At 48.4% G+C, this 26,831-nt stretch overlaps 7 protein-coding genes across 7 annotated transcripts; all 7 read right to left on the bottom strand.

The window, feature by feature from the left end:
• Window positions 1–29: 29 nt before the first annotated feature.
• RIM8 (ph-response sensor protein) lies at window positions 30–3,431 on the bottom strand. The gene is made up of 2 exons (XM_007815220.2): window positions 2,566–3,431; window positions 30–2,429 (listed from the first exon to the last, which is right to left on the bottom strand). The coding sequence occupies exons 1-2, from the start codon at window positions 3,178–3,180 to the stop codon at window positions 534–536; spliced, it is 2,511 nt and encodes an 836-aa protein (XP_007813411.1). The 5' UTR covers window positions 3,181–3,431; the 3' UTR covers window positions 30–533.
• A 319-nt stretch (window positions 3,432–3,750) lies between these two features.
• On the bottom strand, window positions 3,751–7,294 carry CDC6_1 (AAA ATPase). Its single transcript, XM_007815219.2, has 2 exons — window positions 7,100–7,294; window positions 3,751–7,027 (listed from the first exon to the last, which is right to left on the bottom strand). Exons 1-2 carry the CDS (start codon window positions 7,146–7,148, stop codon window positions 5,250–5,252), a joined length of 1,827 nt encoding a protein of 608 aa, XP_007813410.1. The 5' UTR covers window positions 7,149–7,294; the 3' UTR covers window positions 3,751–5,249.
• A 1,285-nt stretch (window positions 7,295–8,579) lies between these two features.
• On the bottom strand, window positions 8,580–8,981 carry J3458_003223 (uncharacterized protein; the record flags this gene model as incomplete). Its single annotated transcript, XM_007815218.2, has 1 exon — window positions 8,580–8,981. The coding sequence occupies one exon, from the start codon at window positions 8,979–8,981 to the stop codon at window positions 8,580–8,582; it is 402 nt and encodes a 133-aa protein (XP_007813409.2).
• A 4,457-nt stretch (window positions 8,982–13,438) lies between these two features.
• On the bottom strand, window positions 13,439–16,726 carry J3458_003222 (uncharacterized protein). The gene is made up of 3 exons (XM_007815217.2): window positions 16,083–16,726; window positions 15,437–15,724; window positions 13,439–15,369 (listed from the first exon to the last, which is right to left on the bottom strand). Exons 1-3 carry the CDS (start codon window positions 16,343–16,345, stop codon window positions 13,743–13,745), a joined length of 2,178 nt encoding a protein of 725 aa, XP_007813408.2. The 5' UTR covers window positions 16,346–16,726; the 3' UTR covers window positions 13,439–13,742.
• A 2,436-nt stretch (window positions 16,727–19,162) lies between these two features.
• On the bottom strand, window positions 19,163–19,763 carry J3458_022444 (uncharacterized protein). Its single transcript, XM_066123026.1, has one exon. It carries the CDS (start codon window positions 19,604–19,606, stop codon window positions 19,202–19,204), a length of 405 nt encoding a protein of 134 aa, XP_065977435.1. The 5' UTR covers window positions 19,607–19,763; the 3' UTR covers window positions 19,163–19,201.
• Window positions 19,764–20,828: 1,065 nt separating this feature from the next.
• On the bottom strand, window positions 20,829–21,059 carry J3458_003221 (uncharacterized protein; the record flags this gene model as incomplete). Its single annotated transcript, XM_066117647.1, has 1 exon — window positions 20,829–21,059. One exon carries the CDS (start codon window positions 21,057–21,059, stop codon window positions 20,829–20,831), a length of 231 nt encoding a protein of 76 aa, XP_065977434.1.
• A 733-nt stretch (window positions 21,060–21,792) lies between these two features.
• Window positions 21,793–22,713, bottom strand: J3458_003220 (uncharacterized protein; the record flags this gene model as incomplete). The annotated part of the gene is made up of 1 exon (XM_007815216.1): window positions 21,793–22,713. The coding sequence occupies one exon, from the start codon at window positions 22,711–22,713 to the stop codon at window positions 21,793–21,795; it is 921 nt and encodes a 306-aa protein (XP_007813407.1).
• Between the last annotated feature and the right edge of the window lie 4,118 nt (window positions 22,714–26,831).

Genomic DNA, 26,831 nt, shown 5'->3' with positions numbered 1-26,831 from the left:
GGGGGGTGCGTTTGTGATTTGGTAATGTATATTATGGGCATATAGACGACAATGTGCGTTTGGACACGCCTACAAGGACAATCACCGCCTTTTCTCATCGGTTAGTGCCATGGTATTATTCAAGTGTGATTTGAATGTGTTGTTGATTGGGGGGTTTGGTATCGTCTCGGAGCCAGTCATGTCTACACGTAGTACATCTAGGTAATGTACACATGAGCCGTCAGAAAACACACAATGCACATCTTGGTAACGGCCTCCAAGTCCAGTTATTACAGAAAAAGTAATCAAAACCCATGGCATTCTTGCCAAAAACCCCGATGCAAAACCAGATTCTCCACGCCATATACATAATATACCACCAAAACTCCCATGCTCGCCATCAATCAAATGGGGACCCCTTGTTCCACCTTGTACATTGAATCCAATTTTCGTATGCTCACGCCGATATCTCTATAATCTCGAAACATGAAATGGACAAGAACCAACCTCTTATATACAATATAGCGCCCCTCCCTTTTGTTTTTTCCATCGCCTCATCTGTGATACGCCGGTAATTGTTCCATATGCGAGTCACCGTCCCGAGATGAACCGGCGCCGACGCCATATCCAGGATATTCATCTGCATCATCGAGATCAGGGGCTGTGGCTTCGTTGGCAGCATCTGCTGACGAGCTACCTCTCGGTCGCTCCATGTCATCTGGAAACTCTGGTGGCGCGCTAGCTTCTTCCATTAGCCTTCGACGCTCGAGCTCTTGCTTGTCCTCCGTCGGGTGGCCAGCGGTTACTTCGTCCTCTGTGGGTGCGGATGGAGCAGCTTCGGCTTCGTCCGTGGTCGGGACAATGGGGCCAGAGGATGCCGCACGAGGCGTGTCTTCTGCGTCGTAAATATCGTCGTCTTCCCCTGGTGTTGAAGGTCCTGCTAGCGGTTGACTTGGTAATAGCCTCGTTTCAGCTTGTCGTATTCTGTCCTTCTCGGACATGTTGGTCTGATCAGGCATCTGAGGCGGCGGGATATAGGACGGGGCGGCCTGCGGGCGATGGCCATTTACTTGAATGTCTCGTGATGAACCCGCCGTAGCCAAGGAGGATTGCTGGTGGACATCGGCGGGATGCGGAGGCGGGGTGGTGTAGTCGAGTTGGGTATTAGGTGGCGATAGGTGTGATTGCCCATTGGCAAGTATTGAGTTGAGTGGATGGTGAGGGCAATTATGGGATGGGGTTTCAGGCTGGATACTTTCGTCCTCGTCGGCTTCCTCCGCAATTCGAATGGTTCTTGTTTTGGCGACTGGCTTCGCAGCTGGTCGTGCTTTGGAGCTGTCGGTAGTCCCCACCACGGTTTCAAACGACAACGATATGATGCCTTTTTCACGTCTGACCTGCGAGGTATCTGCAATGTTGGAGCCCCTCTGAGGGCCGAATGAGCCTTGATTTGACTCTGTATTGCCACCACTGGACGCGCCAAATCTTGATTTCGAACCACCAGCCCCTAGCTGAGTCGACAGCCTGCCTCCCAGGTCGACAATCACTTCAACTTGATACTTGAAGCTGATCATATCACCTGGCACAGCCTTGATTGTTGGGAAAGCATCGTCAGGCACCCTCACGGAGACGGTGACAGAAGCCTGCAGCGTTTGAGGGTCGATGATGAGCGGTGCGGCATTCTGGTCCAAGTCCTTGCGAAACACGCTCGTTGAGCCGCTTGATGATAATGACAGCCCTGCCAACCCAGTTCGTGACTTTGGATATGGGTCGTCTTTGTGTAGCTTCCTTGCGAAGTGGACGCCTTGGGCGACCAATGATGGCGGTGGGTTTGTATCAATCCTCCCCTGCCGAAACAGAGTCGCAATGACACCAGTCATGCTCTTTACCCTCTTGATGTGTTGCACCGTAACTCTCACGGAGACAGTGTCACCAGGAAGGCAGCCGCCCTTGAGCAACTCGACAGTCGCTGTAATCGTCTTGTCATCCACAACCTGTTGCTTTGCTGCGGACGTAAGTGTCGAGCCCACGTGTGATAACTGGGTGAACTCGGCCCTACTGGCGGTGCTGACGCTCCGGCCACTCTCGCCGCTGATTTCGCTATGCATATCGCTTGGAGCAGATCCTGTGCGCGTCTCAATTGGCGAACTGTGAGAGTTATCACCGCGGGTAGAATCCTCCGTGATGACGGATGAGTCGGCTTCGGAAGCAACATCATTGATATCGACGGAAGCAGAGCCAGATGGCTTGTCATTGACGGCAGGCTTTTTTCTTCGGGTCCGTTTAGAGATGGGCTCTAGGAAAATGGTTCTCGACCGCGGCGGTGCAAGCAACCCGACGTCTATTTGCTGAACAAGAGTAACCTTTCTCTCACAGGTTGATGTCGGCGCGATGGTCGTGGGTCTTGTTATTGTGGCGGTAATGGAGTATGAAATAGTTCCCCGCTCGAACTAATATCCCACGTTAGTTTCCTTTTTTTGTTTCTTTCTTTCGTTCTTTTGTCTTCTTTCTCGACGACTTGGATTTTTTTTTTTTTTAATAAAAAAAGAAAAGAAACAAAGAGGAGCATATGAAAAAGTGGCTTACGTCAATGCTGCTAGGCAGGCCCTTGTCCGGGAATATCAAATCGAAGCCAAACTCATATTTGCCCGGCTCTATCCTCCCCTCACCGCTAAGAACCTGCTCGTCTTGAAACAGACTAATCAATCCATTGCCCTGGTACTGTGGCCGCCGTGAGCTGCCAGGCGGGGGCAGAGTGGTGACGCTCTGCGCCTTCGCCACGGACGTGGGGTCCTTGAGGACTCGGACAAAGCCATGCAGCGAGACGACGAGGTGGGTAATACGCAATGGCTTGACGACGACGAGAACAACGGCACCGCGGACGGAATCCCCGGCAGCATACGTCCTGTGCGGCTCGTCACAGCGGATGTGGAAGTCGACGACGTTGCGGTTTCTACTCCGGAGGGGCAGCGGCAGCTGCAAGGGCAAGCTCAATCGCGACAACAGGCTCGGGCGCTGAGGAGCAGTTGGCGATGGTGACTTGACCAGCGACGGCGCAGGCACGGCCGGCTCGGTGGCTGCCTCGCCGGCATTTTCGGGATCCCCAGAGACTCCAGCCGCCGCCGCGGGCGTCGCGAACGAGGGCGTCGACGATGTCGAGAGACGGCCGCCGGCTCCGTCCCGTGGGGGATCTCGCGGCATTGGGCGAGCACGTTGGACGGCTGCGGGCCAGGCCCAAGGGCAAGGCTCGCAAACGCAAGCGCAAATGCAAATGCAAGATGCAGGCGCAGGCGCAGACGCGGTGCCTGAGAGGAGCAAGCGATTCCGTCGGTGGTCGCTGCCCTCGACGGCTCGAGGTTGTGATACAATGATGCTATGATGCTATGATGCGGACGAGCAAGAAGATGTCCGGTCAACGGGTCAAGTCGAGTCGAGTCACGGCAGAATAGCACAATCCCAAAACTAGGCGTGCTTGGCGGCGGGCTGGGGCGGGAGGTCTGCTGCATCTGCGCCGTTGGGCGAGGGGGCTTGGGGGCTTCCCGGAGCGCTCCCAGGGGTGTGTGTGTGGGGTGGGGGGGGAGCACGGCCAAGGGAGGGGGGCGTCGCGGCCAGGGCTCAATCTGGTAGCCATTTGATTGATCCATCAACATTGGAACTCTGGGACGGCCGGACATGTCGCCGAATACCACCAGCCCTAAAATCAAACCATAGCCCTTTGAAAAGGGGAGCCAAGAGCAGTTATTAAGGAGCAATCGACTGCACACCACCTGTCGACAGTCTTCGCCCGGCCAGACAGCCAGCCCCCCACGTGCCTTTAGCGGCACGACTCTGCCATCATGGTGGCATCACCGTGGCATCGCGGTGGCAGCGACTGCAACAACGGATCAAGTGGAACAGAATCCACCACACCCTCTCATCCTGTATCCGATAAGGGGGCATACCCGAGGCGGAACAAAAGAAAAAAAAAATAATAAAAGCAAAGGCAGCGGCAGCGGCAGCGGCAGCGGCATGTTCTAAGCAATCAACACTCCAACTATTGCTCCCTACCTACCTAGGTACCTAGTACCTAGGTACGGAGTACTCCGTACTGATTGATGCTTTGGTCCTTGTGCCTTGTGCCTCGTGCCGAAGCTTTGCCAGCTCCCATGTCGGAAAGCTGGGACCAAGGTCCGTGACTCTGTCAGGTCGCATGTTCTCAGTTGACACGTCATTTTTCTTTGTTTGAGGCACAGCGGGAGAGACCTACCTTTGCCCATGGAACCAAAAAAAAAGTTTGGTTCACAAACAATTGCTGCAGGACTATGACAACCCCGGAACGCAAAGCGATGGTAGAGAGACGCAGGCCAGGCCAAGTCGCCATTGTCATGCTTGACTCGAGGTTGTCGCCCGCGCGTGCACATGTGTATTTCTTTGTCGCCGTCTTTTCTCCCTCCCTCCTTTTATTGTATTGTCTTAAGATTGGCGATGCCTGCATCTTCTAGAATTCCACAGTGGGCTAGGGGCCTGGTTCAACGACACGTTTTCTGCATCAACCGTCATAGCTCCCGCGTGGCGCGCGACCAACCAACACAGGTATGTTTCTGTACAAACATGTGTACATCTCGAGGCACGAATGCCCTTTGTCCTTGTCCTCTGTACTCCGTATTCATCCGTCTATTCCCTCGCACACGTACATACATACATACTCTCGTATCCTCAGAACGGCCCGGATGCTCTGGTTGGGTCTTTGCCAACTGCCAAGAGCCGTGGGGAAGCCAAGAAAAGCTTGGTTCGCTTGAACTTTTGCCTTTCTGTCAGCCCTCAAGCCACCAATGCTCCATCGTCGTCCACACTACGGAACATTTTCTATGAGGGAGACGTGGCACCTGCCAACTGCACTACTAAAAGTGGACAACTCTCCTGGTAGCGCAGGCTGTTTGTCTCTCTCTACATGCATCACATTTTCCAGGGAATCGCTCCCCGTAGCTGTAGTGGTCGAGTTCGACTTTCATATCGACGTAGCAAAGAGAAATATTACAGCATCAGTATATTTCTTTACTCGTGTTGGGTATCATCCTACGTCAGCCCACCACACAATTGTACAAAACACACAACCTGCGCCATTAATGCCATCAATGCGTTCCATCTAATGCTCCTCAAATCCCAAACGCCTGTGCCAAACCCATGCCATGTATACAAACCAGCGCCAATTCCCCTCAATATAAAACACTCTGATTATGCAAACAGTGCCTTCATGTTCCAAGACGGCCGAGTCTCCGTCAGTCTATACCTCAGTCCAATGCCTCACCTGACAAAATACTCCTCAAGATTCCGGCGGCTGGTCCGTCGGCCACCGACTGGATTTCCTTCTCTCCCGTGCAGCTAGCGACACGCTTCTCGCCCTCACTGCCAACAGTCGACTTCCGGCCACGCTTGCTAGGTGTCTGTGCCATATTGAAGCTGCCATTCTTGCCATCCACAGCAGCAATGAGGCCCAAAGTCTCCAAGCTACCAACAACCTCTCGGAATTCCGAGCTTGACAGTGGGTGCAGCAATGAGTCTCGGGTGCACAACTGACAATATGTGTCAAATAGTGTCTTGATTGTCGGCGCCAATGATTGGGACTTGGACGGGGTGGCTGGCGTGTTGGACGCCCTCATCAATGCTCGACTCCTGTTTTCGTACGCTGTCAGAGCACACAGGGCAACCTTTTGTTGGAGATTCAGTGTCTTAAGCCGTTGAGTTGTGCCGTTGCTAAAGGCTGCAGCGGTGACCTTGTTGAGATGTCCTATCGACGCCCGAGGCGCAGTCTCTGCCGTCAAGCTCTTGAGAGAGCCGGCCATAATCTGCAGAACACTCCTCGCCGATCCAACTCCCGCAGCCCCATTCATGTTTTCGCCCAAGGGTCGCTTGGATGGCGTCATCTGAAGCAGCTTCTCCCGAGCCTCTTCCTCATGTTTCGATCTGGTCTCGGTTTCGATCAAGTCCAGTGCACGGCGACATATCTCAAAGGCCTTTCGAAGATCTCCAGTCTGGCTGGCGACTTTTCGAGAACACAGCTCAATGGCGGCTGGGTGAATAAAGGGAACGTAACCCTCCTTGCCAGCCTCGGGCATGAGAGACTTGAGCCTTGTGGTGATGATATTCTTAACCTGGGCGGCCGTGTATGGTAAGAATGGCAGGAGATCTGGCTTCAGATTCTTCGACTTCAGTCGTGGCAGGAAGCGATCGGTCAAATCCAGAGCGTTTGCGATGCCGATCAGGGCCAGGCGGGATGATTTTTGAAGAGACCACTCAAATACCCGGTAAAGGCTCTCAAGGCCCATGGTCATGATGTGATCGATTTCGTCCAGGACGATTAGGTAAACTGAAGATGACTTTGTTTTGGGGCAAAATGCCAGTTGTAGTGTTAAGATGGCTTCACTCTCTGATGATGCGTTGGCGTCTTCTCCGAGCTCGGTGAGCAAGGTGGTGTACAAGTCTTTGGAGGACTTGATGCTCATGCAGTTGATGTATACACTCTTGATACCTTCTTTCTCGGAGAAGCCCCGAGTCATTTCTGTGATCATAGCGCTCTTGCCGGTTCCGGGTGCACCACTGACGTAGAGACAGCCGCTCGGTGTTGACGAGCTGCAGCGGTTGAGGAACTTGATTAGCTCCATTCGCTCAGATTCTCTTCCGATGAGCTGTCCTGGTTCTGCCCCACGGCTAAAGAGTTGCCGTGCAGAGTGGTAGATGGTCTGGATGGTAGACGGCGACAGAGGAGAGTTTGGAGTTAGACGTTTGAAAAGTTTTCCCGCCGACATGACTGCATGCCGAGGAGTGGTAGGATAGGCTGACAGCACATCTCGATGTCGTGGAGTCGATGGCGTGACTGGGTTCTTTTTTATGGATGTTTGTGATTCAGATCTCTGCCTCTTTCGGGGAGCATCCTCGACCACCTTCACCTCGATCCCGACGGTGTCGTGAGCATCGGGAGTGCTTTGAGGGTCTTGGTTCTCCTCATCATGCTTGTAGAGGGCATATGCGTCGTGGTGACGGAATTTCTTGGTGGGAGTTGCAATAACGACTGCTGCTCATTCAGTTAGTCTCAGCCAATGATGTAGAGGATTCACCTTCGCATGGTGTCTCCTTCACTTACTAGAATCCCTATCGTTGCGATCCCTCTTTCCTAAAGCAGAGCAAGGCATTGTGATGGACAGTCCCTCCTGAATTATGGCAATGCAGTGCAATTGAAGGGCGGTTGTCCTTGCCGAAATGTTTGGAATTTGGAAAACATGAAGATGGGAAGTCGAAGGGGAGAGCAGGCCAGCGGTAGCCAGGGCAATTAAGAAGCATGGGAGGTCGTACCCATACCTGCCCTTGCGCAGCCGCGCCACAAGAGGCGTGAAGATGAACGGCGACGCGTTGGTACGCGTGATACGCGACCGAACGCGCAAACTCATTAAACTTTGTGACCCATGCACGTGGCACGTGACGCGCTCTTCAATGGCACGGCCATAGTTCATACACAACCATATATAATTTCTTTTTTGTTACTACAAAGCACACTTACATATGTGTGTCTGCGTAGCGAACAAACATGTGTATAGCTCGGGCACATGGACAGTCCATTGGATGAATTGCGGCTGTGTTTGCGATGCAATGGAAACCGCCCGTGCTACTCGATATTTTCGAACTTTGGCGTGTTGCTACCAATCCGAGTTTTCCACTATTCTCCGGCAATTGCGAGAGCGTGTCACAAATACATCTATTTCGGGCTTCTAGAGACTATTTGAGCAGTACGACGCCCTTGAAGCGAGATTCCCCCTGTTGATCCCCGACTTCGGCTGGCCTGTCTGCACATCTCAGTCACTCCAATCGACCATCACACAGTACATTGCCCTCTTTGAAGAGACTCCAGTATTTTACTATCTTCCTAGATGTTGCCTGTGAGCAAAGTTTGTTCTAGAATTCATCGCCTATGGAGCTATGAAGCATTAATCGACTTTTGTGGAACCATGACAGGTCGATGGGCATCATGAACCATATGCTTGGCTTTGAGACCTGGCAGTATCGTAATAACGGACATGTTCGATGCCGCAACAAGCAACTCCATGTTCTCTGCCAAAAAGCAGGCTGACTTGTGAAAGCGTTAGGGCAACACATATCCCAGTGTGATTCTGGCAAGGCATCATCATTCAGCGAGAGTTGCGACTGCAGACTCTGAAAAATTATGCGTTAGTCATTCTGGGCTTGTATAAGAGGAGAGTGATCCAAAACGCTCAGAACTTACCAAAAGGGTTTCCAGTCACACACAGGCAAGTCGAATTCCTGTCGTGCTGGCAATGGAAGACTCACAGCTCGTCATTCTCGTCACGCTACTGACATACGACCATACCTTTTGGTGAGTACGTGTTTGCGAAGCTTTATAGTCTGGAATCTTAATATAGTCATTATACGGAGTACTTCACAGGCATTTAATTTTATTCCTTCGACAGCCTCGTGATAAACAGGGGTTCGAGGCGCCGAGGCGACAAGTTGTCCTGATGTCTTGATCAACCACAAAGCTATGCGAACAGAAAAAAGGACCGAAACTTAATAATGCCCAGCATTTATTAAAATCTAACTACAGCATCTAGTTAGACGACACCGGGGGCTTGGAAGGAGTTGGTCACTCTGGCAGCGGCGGCCTTCGCCTTGCTCGCCTTGTTCTTGTTTGCCTTGGCGCCATTATTCTTCTTCTTGGTCGCCGCGTTTGCGCCCGCCTTCTTCTTGGCTGCCGTGTTCGCGCCCGCCTTCTTGGCCCCCTGTCCGGGCGTCCGTGCCACTATCTCGACGTCCTCGACTTCAACATCGCGCTCGTCGAGGGTGATGGTAGTGTCGACTTGTCTAGCTTCAACAGCATTCGCGATTGCCGAGTCGTCAAAGTCTCTAGCTGCGACGTCAACGTCGCGCTTCTCGGAGTCGAAGTCGGAAACGACAGAAGGCGCGGCCAGCGCGCCGGTGAGGAGAGTGAGGACGAAAGCAGATGAGACCTTCATATTGTTGGATTATGCAGTAGTTGGTTGTAAGAGAAAAAAGTAGTAGAAAGTTGTGAAAACGAGGAGTATTTGTCGAGTTGCTTGTTGTGGTTGTTGTAAGGATCCTTTCTATTTTGGAGTCTTGATACGACGACTCTTTTATATTTGTAATTTTTTCTCTCGTATATCAGCCAGGTCTTGTACCCGAGTAGTAACCTCAACCTTTTCCCTCCCTATCTGAACCATTACTCTGTGACGGTCTGCATGACGGATCGTTTTCAACCGAAACAAGATCCACCGTGTCAGAGAAACTGGGCACAGAGAGAGATTTCCCAGTCTGGCATACTCATCCTGGCAAAAGGCAAATATGACTTTCGTTAGCCGGGCCTGATCAGTGATGAGCGGTTCAAGGTTCGGCAGTAGCATGCCGCTGGTTTGTCGCATAGAAAGCTTAGCTGGTCTGAAGTCTGGTTTCAGCTGCGTCTTCTCGCACAGATTTTGATGCTTGGGCGAAGGCACCTGGTTGCCCTGCCAAATTCCCCGTCTCGTCTTGTCCGCTGATGCGCTCTCAACATCAGCCACGGAGTCGCGAGCTCCGTACAGACTCGAGATGCCAGCCCGAAACGACAAAACGTCGAGTCATATCCAAGCATCTTCGTCGGGGTGGAGCTCAGGCGTAAGGCTGTGCCGAAACGACCCCCAAAGCTCGCCGTGATGATGCCGCGATACTCGAATCTGGGTTTCAGCACTTGTCTGAGTAGCTTCACTTGAAACACGTCAGACCCCTCCACCACGACACATCTCCGCGCCATGAGATGGAAGGCAAGCCATGGCCGCGTTGATTTCTTGACAGATTTCCATGATTGTTCCTTGCCCATCGGGCGGCTGTGACAGCCCTTGGCGCCATTGATTGGCCGTTTCGTCTCCCCGTTTGGTTGCTGCCTCGTGGCATCTCGGCAAGCCTCCGTCAAAAAAAAACAAAAAATGCCAAGACAACCACTTTAAAATCTCTTTTAATTTACCACGGGATATTGATCACTAAGATCGTCTCTTGTCTCTTGTTTGATATCGAGTAAGAACTGACACGGACCCAGTTCTTCGCCGTTTGATGCCACGAGCTCAACGACGAGTCCAACGTCGAGCTCAATATCGAGCTCGACTTTGTTCGAGTCCTTCTGGAACAGGAAATCCGCAGTTTGCCTGGAGTATTGCATCTACTGACGCGCCGTAGAGAGGTAATGAGGTAATGCTACCGCTAACGGCGAGCCCGAGGCGCTTTTTTTAATTGCGGATGGTGCGGACGGCCTATGATTCAATAATCCCAGCTACATACACCACATTATCAATAAGACAGGCATGTATCTGTGCAGTATGGTAACTCACCGGTGGACAATCAGATGATATCTATTCACCAATACTTTCTTGAGCTTCATTCCTTCGTATTTGTCTCGCGATTCAACGCAGCGTCTCGAGGATAATATTATGAGACACGAACTGGGCGGTTAAGTCATCGTACATAGTTTGTGGACGTATACAAATTTCAGTTACAGGAGGCCTCAGTGCTGGCTCCAAGAAATCAAGCCATATTTGGAGTATGTTGCGTAATTTTGGACGTTGCGTTCCCTGCAACACTGCGTGTGGTAAGGTGTAAAAATGGGTACCCATGGGTAAAAATTTATGTAGCAGTACATTTATATGTATATAAATTTAGGTGCCTATATATGTCACAGGGAGACCCCATGGGTACCCAAAACCGCAATATTTTACACCCTAATAATATATCGACAATCTAGACGTTGCTAGACTTGAACTGTGCTTGTTTCCCAGGCATCTCTCTGACAAAAGGCCAACCACTCATGGCATTTCAGCTTCGTCTTGGCGATGCTACTTATCAATCGCATGCCTGGGCCCTGATGTCCCGTTGACATGACTTCTATCTGGCGCCAAAACACGCTGGTTGTGAAACGACCAGAGGCTGAATACAATCCCATTGCCATCCGGATGTCTATGGTCTACCAAGTCTTGGCCTGGCCCATTTATCTTGACAAAAGAAAAAAAACATTATGCGGCCCAGCAGAACAAACGGGCCAGTATTGAGGAGATGGCGATCGCCATAGCAGCTGCGTCAACCTTCTTTGAAGCAGCCCTCTCACTGCATTACGAGGACGGACAGGATGGCGCAGATTGAGCCCAATGGCACTTGATCAAGCCCGTAGTAGAGTCAGAACATATCATGAAGTTCTTAGCTCGTGCTCGGAAAACAAACAAGTTTCCCTCCTCTGATCTCCGCATGGATACCAGCAGAGGCCTCATTGACATGGGTGAGAATGTCAATCCCCCCTTTACCACATCTAACCCAAACAACAATGAAGATCAATTGGAACAATGGGGTAATGGGGGTGAGTGTGACTCGCGAAGTTGCAGCGATAAAGAGGACTCCGTCAACATCATGCACCACGTGTAGATGCCACACGCAGTGTTGCAGGGAACGCAACGTCCAAAATTACGCAACATACTCCAAATATGGCTTGATTTCTTGGAGCCAGCACTGAGGCCTCCTGCAACTGAAATTTGTATACGTCCACAAACTATGTACGATGACTCAACCGCCCAGTTCGTGTCTCTGAGTACCCATTATCTCGCTTCGTGTCGACTCCCCCATCACCTCACTCCTCACAGGCTCCGTTCCAGCTGTTCGCGCAGGAGTAAGCGGAGCCAACTGCGTCGTTGACCAGTTCCCCAGAGTCGTAGAATCATACTGCGACTTTTGGGCGCGCTGCAGGTTTCCCTTCCTCCTCTCTCGCAGGAACAACGCCGCAAAGACCGCCGTTGCGCACACCAGCGAAACACCAACTCCGATACCAAATGGTGACGGCGGTCGCGATAGGCACAGTCCCTCTGCACCGTTTCCATGGCGCGCTCGTCGCGGTTGTCAACGCTGCAACGTCGTTTCGCAGCGCGTCATTGTCGACGATGTTGCCCCCCCGGGACTGTGAAGTTCTGATGCTGCAAAGCGACAAATGACAGGCGAACCTGTGATCTGTTATTTCCACATGCCCACACGCCCGAGTGCTGTTTGCCTGCTGCCAAGTGGCTCTTGTCAGTCAGAATCTTCTTTCTTTGGGCCGTAACGTGCTTGATGCCATACCAGACGATTCGATGCCACTGTTGCCTCTGTGACCTAAAGTTCTTCTCCGTACAGCCGGCACGGTATGTGGTCATGTTGTGCGGCTCGTAGCAAAGGCCCTTCGATAGACAATAGTGGCTTTCGTAGCAGCATGCCGAGGTTGACTCATCTGGCCCTTGGCCGCATGGACGCAGATTAGTTGCCTCGCTACCGTTCGGCCAGCAGCAATCATGTGCCCTCAAAGTCGACATGAGCGAGAGGGGCAGTAGAAAGATTTGGGCGAGTTCCATTCCAGACAATGCTGGCCTTGGATACTCCCCCATAGTCGGCGGTGCTCTGCTCCGTGGCTGTTGCGGTGACAATTCGCCAATGGAACCCATGCGGTTGGAGGCCGATTGGTCCATGTAGTTGTAATTCAAGGGCTTTTGGAAGATTGACCTTGAACTAATTGGGAAACAAGAACGCCTTGGATTCTTCTTCTCTGGCGTAGGCGTCAACCATGACTGGCAACCCATAACATATTAGCTGCTGACCTCGGCTAAATCTCACCCTACTTGTGAGTGGTAATTTAGATGATTCATAACTTGTGCTACGTAATATTGTGACTTGCCAAACGCCAAAAAAAGGCCGCTGAAGTAATATATCATCTATCGCTTGCAACTGCGGCGAGCACGAGCCCAGACGCACACCGCAAATCTCGGATATAGTAAGAAACAACAAGTACCAATCAATCACACATAGAGGCTGAGAATCATGTTCGCATACATGTAGAAATTGGCTCCAAAACTTGGCGGTTTGAGCTTCGAGGTGAGCACGTGGCATATAACAACATGCAAGAAGCACTCTTTGACACATTATGAATGTCTGGTGAGAATACCATGCAAAAGACTATGCGTGCTGGCAAATAGGAAAGCTTCATTATTCTAGATATTGAAGATCTTTCCCCACCGGCTCCAGGAACCATTGTAATAATAACGTGAATCAGAACCGACCAACTAATAAAGACACAATCGCCGCACAGCCTGCAGGCAATGACACAACGGAAATCCGTTCATTTACTACCGTTATTACGTCTAAATAGTCAAGGATGCGTTGGAATAGGACCACGTGCGTATGATTCACATGTAAAGCGATGCAATCTGAGAAGCTAGGCCCCGTACTAGACGTATCTGTCCATGTTCCCCTTGCGAGCAAATTGTAGTTGGAATCAATGACAAGCGGCTCTCAAGTTCACTATCCCAGACTGTTAATCATGTGCTGGAATCGGACTCTATCAGTGCGCAGCATTCCCCGAACCTGGACTTCATTGCTCAGGCTCACATACATACACATGGAACATCGCCAGCCAAATGTCAATTATACAATTCAACCAGCTACTATCTAACCGCAAGCTATGACAAGGCTAGTGGTTGAAAGGAGCTGCCAGAAACACGCTGGTAACCACCTAAAGAAGCAGGATATCACATTCACCTCCCTAAAATCATTCAGTCATCAACAACTGCGTCGTCGTAGAATATATCATATACAATACAAATCAAACTTCTGGCATGGGTCAGCCCAAAACTAATAAATACCGCTCTTGGCATAGCCACAATGCTGGTGATGCAATAAAACGACCACTGATCCCACATTCAGGGGAAATAATGCGTCCATGCTCATCCCGCCACTCTTCGCACCCACAGCGTTGTAGGCTCATATTCAGCGTTCTTGTCTTGGCGCTTATAAGCACGGAATAACTGAAGGCCTAGTTTATGCTCTTCACTCTGGACCACGGCCAATTCCTCCCGGAGACCCTCGACCTTTTGCTTTTCCTCTTCTCGCCTGCGCAGAACTTGATCGCTAGCCAACAAGTTGTCCTGAGGCATGAGCTCTGTCATCTGTTTGATGCTCTTCTCAATGTTGGCGCGGCGGTGAGCCAGACTGTTGAGTTGAGCGTTCAGTTGCGAGACTGGATCGTCAGCGAGCGACAGCTCAGGTGGCGCCGGGGGAAGTGGCTTAGACATTGATAACGTAGACGCCCGACGGTCTGCCGATTTCATGTCGCTCACGGACCGATGATATTGACTTGTGGCATCATAACCATCAGAACGAACCTGAGATGCTCCCACAGTCGTGTATGGGCTCGACATCGACACCACCGAAGGCCCCTCGGAGCTAGTTGGCCTGTATCTGTGGCCACTCGCTGGCCTCCCAGTATTCGCAGAGCTGGAAGCTGGTGGCATAATTGGTAGTGGCGGTACGTCTTCCTCGGCGGATTGTCGAGGAGTGCCTGGATTTGATGTTGCATAAGTGGTGATGCTGAAACGCGAAGGGGGCGGCACCCATGTCTCTTCTGGACGGGCTGGAGACGGCCGGGCAGGGGTGGCTAAATTTCCCGCGCCGTCTGAAGATTTGGCATTTGAGGGCAAGGAGTTCAGACTAGAGATTGCCTGGGTTGATTGAGGAGGCGGCTTCCTCTTGAAGGCTTTGATGGAAGAGGGGAGGGGCTCTGGTGGATGTGACGCGAGAGCTTGGTTATGCCAGTTAGGTGGAGGGGTATGACGAGCCCTGGGCTCGGGCGTTGGGAAGTCGCTATGGGGGGGACTTGGATACGGATTCTCGGCAGTGACAGGTTGCCGCTCAATGGAGAGCTGTGTCGGCGGTGAGATCGATTTTCTGGTTCTGTGCTTAGCGGTAAGAGGGAAAAACTTCCTCATCGTGCTTCCAGCGCCAAAAGACTCGGACGTCCCAGATCCTGTAGCTGCTGCCAGTGGTCTCCCGTTGCGACCGGGTCGTTTGCTGCTCTTTCGCGGAATGCCCAGTGGCGCAACATTCAAGTCGTCGCGAACAGGTTCGACTATCACAGACCGGCCACTAGCTCCATTCCAAGGTGGGCGGTTATCGAGTGGTTGCAGCTTCTCTTTTGTAGGCGCACGCATTTGTAACCCATGTGAAGGCGACGAGATATTCATATTCTTATTTTCGAGGGGGGAAAGAGGCGTGTTTGAATTGGTAGACATGACTGGACGCCGGGTATGACGAAACGAATCACTATCTGGAGGGGTGAGTACCCATCCAGTATGAACCTGATCGTTCCATGCTCTTCCACTAGCTGATCGAATTTCTCGTGGTTGAGTCACTAGACCTCCGTCTTCACGTTGTACAGATAGACTTGGTTTTGGTATAGCAGTTCTTTGTTGCTGAGAAGGTAGGTAGCGGGCATCATGGCTATTCCCACGAAATGCTGTGCGCTGAATGTCATCCAAGTCGTCATCGATAGGTGATACATCTCCAGCCGTAAGCCTGTTTCAGTGTTAGAATTGTGACAAGCTTCTCGCATCCCTCCCTCATCCTAACAAATACAACGTACCGGTCTTGCGTGGCACAAACGTCCGGCGAGCTGGGTGGTGATATTTGGTCAGCGGCAGAGCCGCCTAGGCCAGTTGAAGACTCCAGTTTGTACTTCGGTGCAGGTTTGAACGGTTCTCCGTCACTCTTGTCGTAGACTGAGGATGCTGGGCGCCAGGCAGGATTGGTTTGAAGTTGCGAGGATTGTTGTTGCTGCTGCTGCTGTTGGCGCTGTCTTCTACGAGAGCTTCGCCGAGGAGGTACGATATCAGGATGCACAGATCCAGATGCGTTTTGCGATGGCAAAATACTAAGACCGAGTAGTATCACAAATTAGATATGAGAAGTGTGAGGTTCGCAAGAGACATAATTTTACTCTGGCTTGGCTGAGCCATCTATAGCCGCAGTGAGAAGGGCTATGATGAGCAATAAGCTCCGCAAGCAGCCCCAAACAATGACAGGTATTGATTGACTTTTTATGTTGTTCACTTGAACAAACAATGCGTGGCGCAGGACAAGTCTGCCCTGGACCATGAACACCAAGCTCAGCTTTTGATGCTTAAAAATAGCTACCCATGACCGGCAAGTGGGTTAAAGACTCGAGCGCCACGCCAAGGCATTTGATGCAAGAAATAGCGGTGGGAAATCGAAAAGGAACGTGCGCTTACATGTCAACGTTGTGGTATCGGGGCACGACCTTGCCTCGCTGAATAGCGAATCGGTTAGGGCTGTGTGTATTGTGAAAAATACCCAAGTCGTCGAGTGGTTCGGGAAAGTTGTCGTCAACAGCGTCTAGGAGATGATGTGTTCTCCCCGGTCTGACGGCTCGCGCGCGCTTTTGGGCCACCGTGTGCTTATGAACACTGCCACCTGGATGGCGTCCCTGGAAGGCTTCCTCTGGGGATGACGAGGTTCGCAGGCGGTCCCACATGGCGGAATCTAAGCCTAAAACCTTGGCAGGATCCGCTGAAACGTGAGACACAGGAGGTGGAAGTCTTGATGGTGGTGGTGGCGATGGCGGGCAGCACTTCGTCCAGGCTCCTCAGACCTGCGAGAACCTGACATAAACGCGGGTTTGTAAGTCATTGGTTGGGTGGACGTGAGCAGATGCTTGGCTAGTTGGCTAGTCCTTGGAACTGACCAATTTCTAGACTGGTTCGAGCTTCAGTCTTGCAAACCCGAGGGTTATTCGCTTCAAAGCACAATATGAATGCTTGCTTCGTGCTCCGGAGTGCACAACACCAAGGGCCAAACAAAAGGAGAAGCCGTTTAGCTAGTTGTTTAGATGGTGCGTGGCGTGGCTAATATTGACTCTTGCGAGTGCTCCAAGCGGTTGCAGGGGCCACCAGAACATCCAGAGCAACTGGTCAGTGACGGCTTCCTCAGCCGTTGGACTACTTGTCTGGATGTTGTTGTTGTGGTGTTGACGGTTTCGTTCGTGGGCCGCTCGACCATGCGCGTGCCAGACAATGGAGTTGATGCTTTGGGCCAATGACGGCCGAAAAGCTGGCTGAAAAGGTTGCGAGGCCAAAAATTGAATATTGACCGTCTGGTTCAAAGCGAGCTCAAAGCTCAGCGGACATGTGCAAGTCAGCGGGTTGCACGTACCACAGGGAGGCAGTTACTTCCTTCCCTTTGTCTGTTCGCCGTGCCTTCCGATGGATAAGGCTTCGGAGTGGGTAAAACCAGAGGCCCGTCGAGTTGGCAGAGCCAAAGAGTCTGGTATTGTCAGTTTTTCAAGGCCGACATACGTGCAATGGCTTATCCCAGTTTATGTATGATTTTCGTCGTATAATGCCGGTACTCCATGCTCCATACATTCATACTGTTCCTGAGACTAATTATAATATCAGCCAAGGGGTCAGACCCCCCCGCAATGCCTTGTCGCCATCTACATTCAACCAGAGCCACTGGCCATGCGTTTGCATCCCCAGTCCGCGAAGCCACGCGCGGTTCGAAAAGTTACGGCAAAGATACCAGTTTGCCGATAAATCCCCTTCTGTAGCTGCAGTGCTGTCGGCCTGGTCCTTGATCGCACAGACGTTTTGCTACAGATGGCTTGTTTCCCGAATGGCCCTGTGTCCGGACTGAGATGGGTACATGTAGGGATCAGCCCTTGCATGAGTGCAGAATCTTTACCGCCTTAGACCAGCTCTTCACCAGCTCGCCAGTATCAGACGACAGGAGCCAACCGAGCCAAATAAAACATGGGTGAGTGTTCTAGTGTCTGGCGACAAACATTTTGGGCCACACGCTTCTCGCCGTCTCGTGTCCACCTCGGCTGACATCCTGTTCCATGTTGGTTTCAGAACATTAGGCCGAATGGCAGGTACTTGGGCAACTGTTGAAAACCATGCCTCGTGACAAAAAAAGAATGTCAAATAGATCCAATCCTCGACGAATTGATTGCAGATACAGAAAGGCCACATTACCTCACTCGTCGTGATGTCTTCATCGCCAGAAATGAGAATATCAACCTTCTCAAGATTCCGGTCATGTCCAATTTTATCAGCTCAGGGTCACATCGAAATGACTACTACTTGCAATGCCCAGGTCCAGTTATCAGTCTTGCCACTCACAAAACAGCCAACCACGAACATCGTCGTGGTTCACCTGATCGGTGGTGCACACCTGGGTAAAACAAGGCATTCCCACCATGATGCTATATGCGAAATTGGCAGCATTTCCGAGTTTCTTGCCCACTGTACTTACTGCATGGAGGTGTGTTCTGTGTTCCAGCTTCGTTACACGCACGTGGAAAAGCTCCGAGGTTTCTTTGTTGCCCGGCATCGACCACATCAAGCAAACACATCCAGTCAACAGTCAACTCCAGCCAATAGTTTCATGATCAGGTCCTCTGTACTCCCTACATACCATTGCACAGAGCAATGGCTACTGTTTCAGGCCTCGGCGGCGCCAAACCCTGGCAAACTCCACCACGCTCTCCTTATTCGCCTGAACAAAGCAGTTGCACATGACATAGCCAGCAAACGCTCCGCAAGCACAGACTACGCTATACCTTCAGGTGGCACTTGGGGTTTTCAAAATTGAGTTATCACTGCTGACTTTTCTGGGGATTCTACTCACCCTTGACGGTGAACAGAGATGGCTGGTACTCGGTACTCCTTCCGGACTGGATTCATTCCGTTGAAAGAGCACAAGATCAGGATGGGCTGGACAAATGACCAGTGGTCAACTGTCGAAATATTCCTCATTCGTACGAATGCGATATTGACTGCAGATTACTAGTGATGATGTCCTCTATAAGCTTGTATTGTGCGGTGTTCCGATCACATTATCGCGATCCACACTCCCAGTTTGGTAGTTGGCGCAGTTAATGGCTCCAGCGATGACAGGATTGTATGCCAGCACTGAAGTCAGCCTGGCCCGAAGACGACATTCCTTTTTAATACTGCTATCCAGTGTTGTAAGCGTCCTCGTGTTTCCAATTATTCTTGGCTGTATTCTGAATGGCAATGTAGAGGTACAAAAGTTCCACGCGAGTCAACGACTAGAAGCACATCGTGGTTGCAGTTCAGCATTAGACAGCTCCATCGAGAATGATTGTCACTTGATCGACCGCCAGCGTTGGGAGGTGAGACCTCTTATTTGCTGATTGTCCACGCCGTATACATCCAGGCAACTCAACCATCTGAGTTCGATGGGACTTGAACAACACGGCCAGGTTAGCGATATCCGCCAACGAGCAGTAGAGCATTTCAGGCATTTGGTCGGCTCATTTAGCGGCGCCCAGCTCTGGAAGGCATCAATGGATGTATCCATGAAATCAAAGCATTGCCCACAGAGTCACACCACCCGCCAATCCCCAACCAACATGGCTTAACAAAGGTCGACCATGGGCGCTCGCCGCGCTTCTCCCACCGGAACCATCCACTGTTCCGTCATGCTGGACCCTGAATTCGACAGTCAATCCAGACGGGGAGCATATCGTCCCGGCAGCGCAGTTCATCACCGCACTCCACTGACCACTGGCGCACCGTTGGAACGAGTTGGTCATGCAGTTCCATTGGCCTTCTGTGGAACAGGACGAGCCAACTGCCTGGGAGCGTTTGAATAAACTCGGCGGTGGAATTTCAGCCTTTTGAGCGTACGTATGAGCTGTAAGCATAGGCAAAAGTATGAGTGCAATTGCCGTTTGCATAAAAATTGGCCGTAGCTGAGAAATCATCATGTATGTGTATTTGTGTAAATGGTTGGCGTGGGCACTATGGATGACCCAATTCGGAAGAAAGAACTTGAACCGTTGGACAAGAACAACGACGGAAGTCCCAAGATGAGCTCTGAAGATTTCCTCTTTTTCTCTCTCTCTTTCTCTCTCTCTTTATTAAAAAAGAAAAGCACGAGTTCCTAAAAATCGGGACGTGGTGAAATTTAACCTGTTCACAATGGTGCCTTTCCCACCAAATTCGCTTCGTGACTGAATTGCTGCCCAGTTCGGTCGGACCCATGGCCATGGACGTGTGTACACCACATTGGCGGGATCGAGTCACGAACCCACCCGATTCATTCAGGTTGGGACAGCTGGGATCGAAGCGGTGTATTGGGCTCGTGCCTGACGCGACCATGGTAGGGCTGGATTGGGCTACGGGTTCCGGCGATCGATATAAGTGAGACATTGGAAAATTGTGGGATTGAATCTGCGCCCTGAAATAGTGAGTTTGGCCCCTTTTTTTTTTCCGGCTGTAATTTTGAGACTTGGATTCTTTGCGGGGGGGATTTGAAGAGCTTCTCTAGCCCAATATCTTTGCCTAGCAGACGACTATGCAAGACTTATCAGTGCCATTACTAGAGCGCCACGGAGAGTCTCCTCCCGTAATCAAGCCCCAAACCAAGAGTTTGAAGCGAAAAGATGACTTGTGTTAAACGCCGTGGTTAAGGAAACCTACAGTTGATATCCCTTGGAATCGTCAACTGTGCCTCACAAGGCGGGCGAGGGTGTGCAATATAAAGACCATCACGCTCCGAACGGTCTCGACCATACTATCATCAGACTAGTAGTCCGAGCATGATCCGCAAATGTACAAAATTGATATAAAACTGAGATGAACCTAGTTTCTTTGGCGGACAATTTTGGATGCGGTAGGAGAGTATATATGCCCAAGACAACCCGACAGACTCGAATTTCCCCCTAGGCCACGGCACATTCACCAACGGCGTTGCAATATCAGAAAGTCGACGTTGAGATCTCCTTCCAGGAAAGATGGCTCAGTGGCCGTGTCACAGCAAAAGGGGGAGATGTTCCAATACCATAATGTCAGCTTCCTTGACCACTTGCCATGAACTTGTCCCTGCGAGTGTTTTGAGTCCTTGTGTACCGGGCAGAGATTGTCCTGCTTCCGCTCAGTCCCTCATTTGTTCGGAACCACTCTGCCTGCCTCCACGGTGAATCCTTTTCAAGCAACACCGTCTTTCCTCTCGGCCGTCTCAGCCTCCCCTTCAACCCTCGTAGTACGACGAAGTCTCTGCAAGACAAGCAACACAGCCACTGCCGTCAGGGCGAGAGACAAGACGCAAGTCACCAAAACTGCCACAATAACAATGGTTTCCTTGTCGGCCGTGGACGAAGTTTGTATGGTGATTGCCGTGCCGTTCGCGTTGGGGAAGTCTGTCTCTGAGTTCCACATTTTGAGGAATTGTTTCTGAAGCAGAATTTAGTAACTGGTTTTCACTTATTCCGGCCGTGATTTCTTACTGGCAAGCCTCAAGTCGTTTTGTGCTGGTAGTTATGGGCGGAATCGCGATTTGCGAGATTGCGTTGCACAGGTTGATGTTTCTGACATTTATCGTGTTTCGGGCTATGACGGCCTTTGATTTGGAATTTATGAGGTTTGATATTGTTCAGCGCGTCGATATTGTTGTTGCCGCGTGAATTCGCATCATTCAATCGCACTAGTATTGTCGCAAGAAGTGAGCGTGATGAGACGGGCATGCATATCTTGCTTTATAAAAATCCCTTTCACGTGCATCTAAGGAAAAGACAAAGGAAATCCATCAAGTATTATCATTTTTGTAAGATTGATATTATTCCGTCTATAGACATTATATACCTAGGTAAAATGGCAGCACATCCCAGCGCTTGGTGCGTGTCGCCACAACCAATTGACAATATGCATATATACATATATGCATGCGTATGCCCCGGTAATATCCTAAACTCCAGTTGCCATGTGCTGCTAGTATTATGTGGTGCAACTTTCTGATGCCCTCCTCCATATTCTACATGCGTCTTACAAGGTCTTCTCGTCCATGTCTGCGATTCCGTCTCCCATTCTCATTACTTCTTACATGCGTTTCAAAACATATCGGGAATGTGGTGAGTTTGTACATGTGAACTCATTAATAATTAATGAAATAATCTTAAAGACGCCGGAATCGATGAGTAGCGGTGCCATTCCATGCTGGGTATGTGGTGTGCCACTTGCCATTGTCATAAGTATTTGTTGAGGCTAATGAGGATGAGGGCGTGAGGAAGACAGTTCTCAAAGTCGTGGGGACCCAGGTGGTATTAGTCGCTATGGGCACAGGAACCGTTGTTGACGTTTTTGGTCTACCACCGGTTCCAAGAAGGGTCGTTGTGCGCACGGCTGTGTTGGTGGTTTCTGAGTATGGATATGATGTGCTTGTTGTGTGATTGGAGCTTGGAACAGACCAAGTTTTTGTTGACATTGGAGCAGGCGGCGTCGCAGAGAGCATCGAGTGGATTGTATCCGTGGGAGATGTTGGGATGACGACGCTAGATGTTGTGGAACTAACGGACGGTATGGGCGTTGCTGCTGTAAAGTTGGCCTGAGTGGAAGTGGTAGTGAGTGTTGTTGTGGTTGCTGGAGCAGAAACTGATGTCGTGGTTGTAGGAGCAGCAACTGAGCTCGTCGTCGTAGAGGTGGCGGTTGAGGTCGTCGTTGATGCAACAGTGGGTGTCACTTCGGCAGTTACAGTGATCGTAACATCCGGTTTGCCTCCAATGGGAATTATTGAGATGGTGGTGGGAGTCGGATGCGTGACAGTAACAGGTTGGCCAGTTTTGGTGACTGTGTGAGTGACAGGATCTTGAGTCTTGACGACCGTCTTGGTCACATCACCGCCCTTGGAACTACTTTCACCATTGCCATCGTTGCCGCTTTGTGGATCATCATCGCCAGGCTCAAGAGGTACAACGGAATACTTGGGCTTAACGGGAGTAGTAGCTGCGGCTCGAGGCACCATGTCCAATTGTGGGAGTGCAGAACCAAGCGTGGCAAGTGCTGAGAGCACGGCAACGAATGGGACGGGTCCACGCATATTGACGAAAAATGTCCCTTCAAAACTGCGCCGGCCGTAGTTATGTGGTTGTGGTTATGATTGTGATGATGTTTCAGATGGCAGTTGAGAAAATCCCAAGACAAGAATGTGAATGACAACGGATAGTGTTTAGTGCAGTTGACCAGGAATGCCAAAAAAGGACAAGGCAGATGATGACCACTAGAGGCGGTAAATATAGAAAAGAGAAAAGGCATGCAACGCCAGATGCGCAGTGATTTTGACATATCGTCGGTGCACCCGCCCATGGATGTGGACTGGTGGCACCGAGTCTCGAGATTTCAAGGTGGCTGGTGAAATGTGGTGGTTGGCGACGGCGCGGCAGGGGGTTGTGCTATTTGTGCGGCAGAAAATCGTTATTCGTGCGGCACCAGACCCGATTCAGATAAGTGGCTAGTTGGCCACACCCCACCATACATTTTCATATACACCCACATGGAAAAGGCTATAATTCAAAAACTTAAGCTGGATATCAATGAAAATCTATTAACTTTTTAATAACGCGAGCCTAAGCGAGCGCTGGTAGGGCTTAAATCACTTAAAAACGCGATTTCCGGTGTTTTTAATGAATGTGTACACATTCACGGGCCGTTACTTATTCCGCTGCCTCCGAGAGCGCTGCCCGGGCTCCTAAGGGGTCATCCATTAAAGCTGCAGCTCTTCCGGCTGCGTTTGAGGGATAATTTCCTTAATTTCCAGCGACCCTAATACTACCGCTTGCTCTATAGCTTATCTACTTGTTAATTGAGTTTGTGTGTTATTTACAGCGTTTATTGACCGCTGCCTTGACCGTATTACGAGTCTTCTTTGTTATTGCGTCCCAAATTGTTGTTCTAGCTCTGCCTGCGTTACTGTGCGCCGGATGCTTGGATTTACTCGGCCTTAATAACTTTAAGAGCTTAATTAAGGCCTTTAAATTGGCTATTGACTGCTATTATCATCGATTTTAGTGTTGTGTATTTAAGGGTGTATTTGAGGGCGGAGGCTGCAGCCTGATTTTTTATTGTGTGCTGGGCGGTCATTGTGAGGTATCTTCGTGATAATCCTTGCGTTGCCAGGCTAATGGGGTGTGGCAGCTGGGGGGTGCACCCCAATTGGGCTTAGTGCCGCACGAATAACGATTTTCTGCCGCACAAATAGCACAACCCGCGGCAGGGGGCAAGGACAGTGCTGCTGAAAGAGGCAGGAACGGGAGTGGGGCAGTGTACGGAGTAACTCCGTACATACCAGCAACTTGGTGCCAGGGGTAAGTCCGTGGAACATGGGGAGCTCTTGGTGGTCGAGTACTAGGTACCTAAGTACATGACGGGGCGACTTTGGCGGCGTGGTACATGTATGTTGTGCTACTAGCTCTGTTGCGAACTTACAGAACATGGAAGGGTCCATTGACCGATCCGCTGGTAGGAACACAAATTGAAATGTTGAGGTTCCATGTGCAAGGCCGAGGTTAGTGGCGCTCGGTGTTGCTGCTGGCACTCAGAGCGCTGGTGGTCAACGGCGGTTGGCCCCAGTTGAAAATTCGGTGTTGCCAGACGGAGTGATAGTACCCCACACAACCCTGCTGTATCGTCCCCTGGTTGGTTCGGCAGCACCCGCCGAGGCCAGCCAGCCACCTTCAAATGATGTTTATCAGACCAGATCCTTTGTTTTCACAGCACCAGGCGCCTTCAGCACCCAGATTTCTCCAGCAAATAGGATCAGATGCCTCGCGCCCATCACCTTTGTTCCAAAACACCAGACTGGTCTGTCTCGAGACATATTGGCCATTTTCATCCCCTCTCGAGACAGACAATAGGCTTTTCGTATGGCTGGAGGAGCGCCTCCCCCAATGTTGCGGGATAAGGCTTTCTTTGTTGATGTACGGAGTAGTTCTTGGCCAACGCCGTGTGCCGAGTCTCTTTTCCTGACTTGGAGTATGTACTCGTGCCACGCCCCACATTAGGTTGTTCAGCTAGCAAAGCCCTCACCACCTAAGGTGGTGCTTAACACTAAGGCAGGCCACTCAGTAAGCCGGGCTAATTTTTGACCTAATAACTCAATTAACCTCTTCGCGTATAATATACACCCTTTTCGTCCTAAATTTCTAGTGAATTTAGTATAAAAGTTTAATGCTATTTACGTGCCTCTTTTATAGCTTTAAAAAACGCCTTTTTAGCTAAGTTATAGTGTTTTTTTTTAATAGCCTTAATAACCTAATAGGCTTAACGAACGCTATTATTAGTTTTTTACTTAATTATTTTACGGCCGTTAATAATTAGAGTATTAGAAGTAGTGTAGTTTTATAGTTTTTAGTGAATTTTAGTGTAGTGTAGTATAGTGTAGTTTTACTACACTATATTACATTTTAAAAATTAGTGTAATGTGTAGTGTTAATTAATTTATAAGCTATTATTAGCTAATATAATTAGTAAGCTAAAATAGAGCTAAATTTACTTACTAATATTAGTATTAGTAAGCAGGGATTAGCTAGCTTAAATAAGCTAAAAATAGGGATTAAAAAACTAATAAAAATATAAAAATAAGAGAAAGTATAAGGGAAATTTAAGGGATTTATATTAGGTAAGTAAGTATTATTTTATATTATAATTATAATTATAATTTACTTAATTTAATAAAGGAAAAAAATCCTATTATTTATATATAAATATTTTATAAAAAAAGAGATTTAACTTATTACCCTATAACTTAAATATAAAAATATTAAATATAAATTTATATAAAATATAAATTTAAATAACTCTTTATATAGTTAACTTTAAATATTACTTTTTGAACTTTTATAAAGCTAAAATTTCACTCTTTTATATAAAATAAAAAATAATGATAAAAAAACCCTTTTAATATTAAATTAAGTATTAGAATTATAAATATTTTCCTTCTCTTCTTCTTCTTCTATATCCTTACTAATATCTATATAATTAGACTTAGAAATATCCTTATTTTTATTAGAATTAGTTAAAACTTTATTCTGATCTTCTTCTTCCTCTTCTTCTTTTTCTTCTAAATTTCCACTAGAATATGAAAATAAATTATAATATCTCTTATTTTCCACCCTTTTATTCTTATTTTTAACCCAGTTTTTTAATAATAAAATAATTCGAATATTTTCATGTAATAAAGCAGTTCTTCGCTTAGTAATAATATTAGTTCCCTGGTTAAAATTCCCTTTTATAGCTCTTAAAGTAGCTGGAATAGCTAAATATTTTCGAGCTATTATAGAAAGAATTAGGAAAGATTTAATGGAATTAGCCTACTAAATAAATATATCTTACTATTAAAAAGTAGCTTATAATTATAAATGTATAAATAATATTATAAAGATAAAAAATACCGTATCTTCTTTAAAATCAAGCTTTAAATAACTAGAAATCTTATTTTTTCTAGTTTTTTTAATAGCTTTAGTTTTTTGCTTTAAAAATAAGTTATTAAATAAGCTAGGCTTTTTTTAAAGCCTAATATTATTATAAGAAGCTGAATTAGCTAGTTATTATAAATTAACTTTAATTCGAGTATTATTTGTATTTTTAGTTGATTTTCTAGAATTAGAAGAAATTTCTTCTAATTCTATATAAGAAATTGCTTTATTTTTAGGGTCTTTTATATATTTATAATAGGTTCTATTATATAATTAATTATTAAGAAATTTAAAATTTATATTATATATAATAAATTATAACTTACTCTTTATATTTAGCTTTTAAGTCTTTTAATAGTTAATTAATAGTATTAGAATTAATACTTAATTGATTTTTAATTAATTGTAAATTAAGCCTAGGCTTTAATATAATAGTAAATAAATAAGGCTTTTAAAAATTATAATTACTATTAATATTCTTAGGAAAATAGTAATTGAATTTATGTAAGCCTTTTTCTAAAGCTAAATTAAAGACCTTAGCTAATAGATTATAAGTATTTAACTATAAAATAATTAGTAATTTAAAATAAAATTATAAAATTATAAAACTTACATTTTTAAGCTAACTTTTTTGATCTTTTAATATATCTTTAAGTAAAGTATAAATTTATATTAGAAAAAAACATACTAAACTTATAGTATTATAAGATTAGCTTTATAATTGTATTATAGGCTAATTAAAAAT

Source organism: Metarhizium acridum, assembly GCF_019434415.1.
Source record: "Metarhizium acridum strain ARSEF 324 chromosome Unknown scaffold_13, whole genome shotgun sequence".
Classification (NCBI taxonomy): Eukaryota; Fungi; Ascomycota; class Sordariomycetes; order Hypocreales; family Clavicipitaceae; genus Metarhizium; species Metarhizium acridum.
This window is presented reverse-complemented; position numbering and strand designations above follow the sequence as displayed.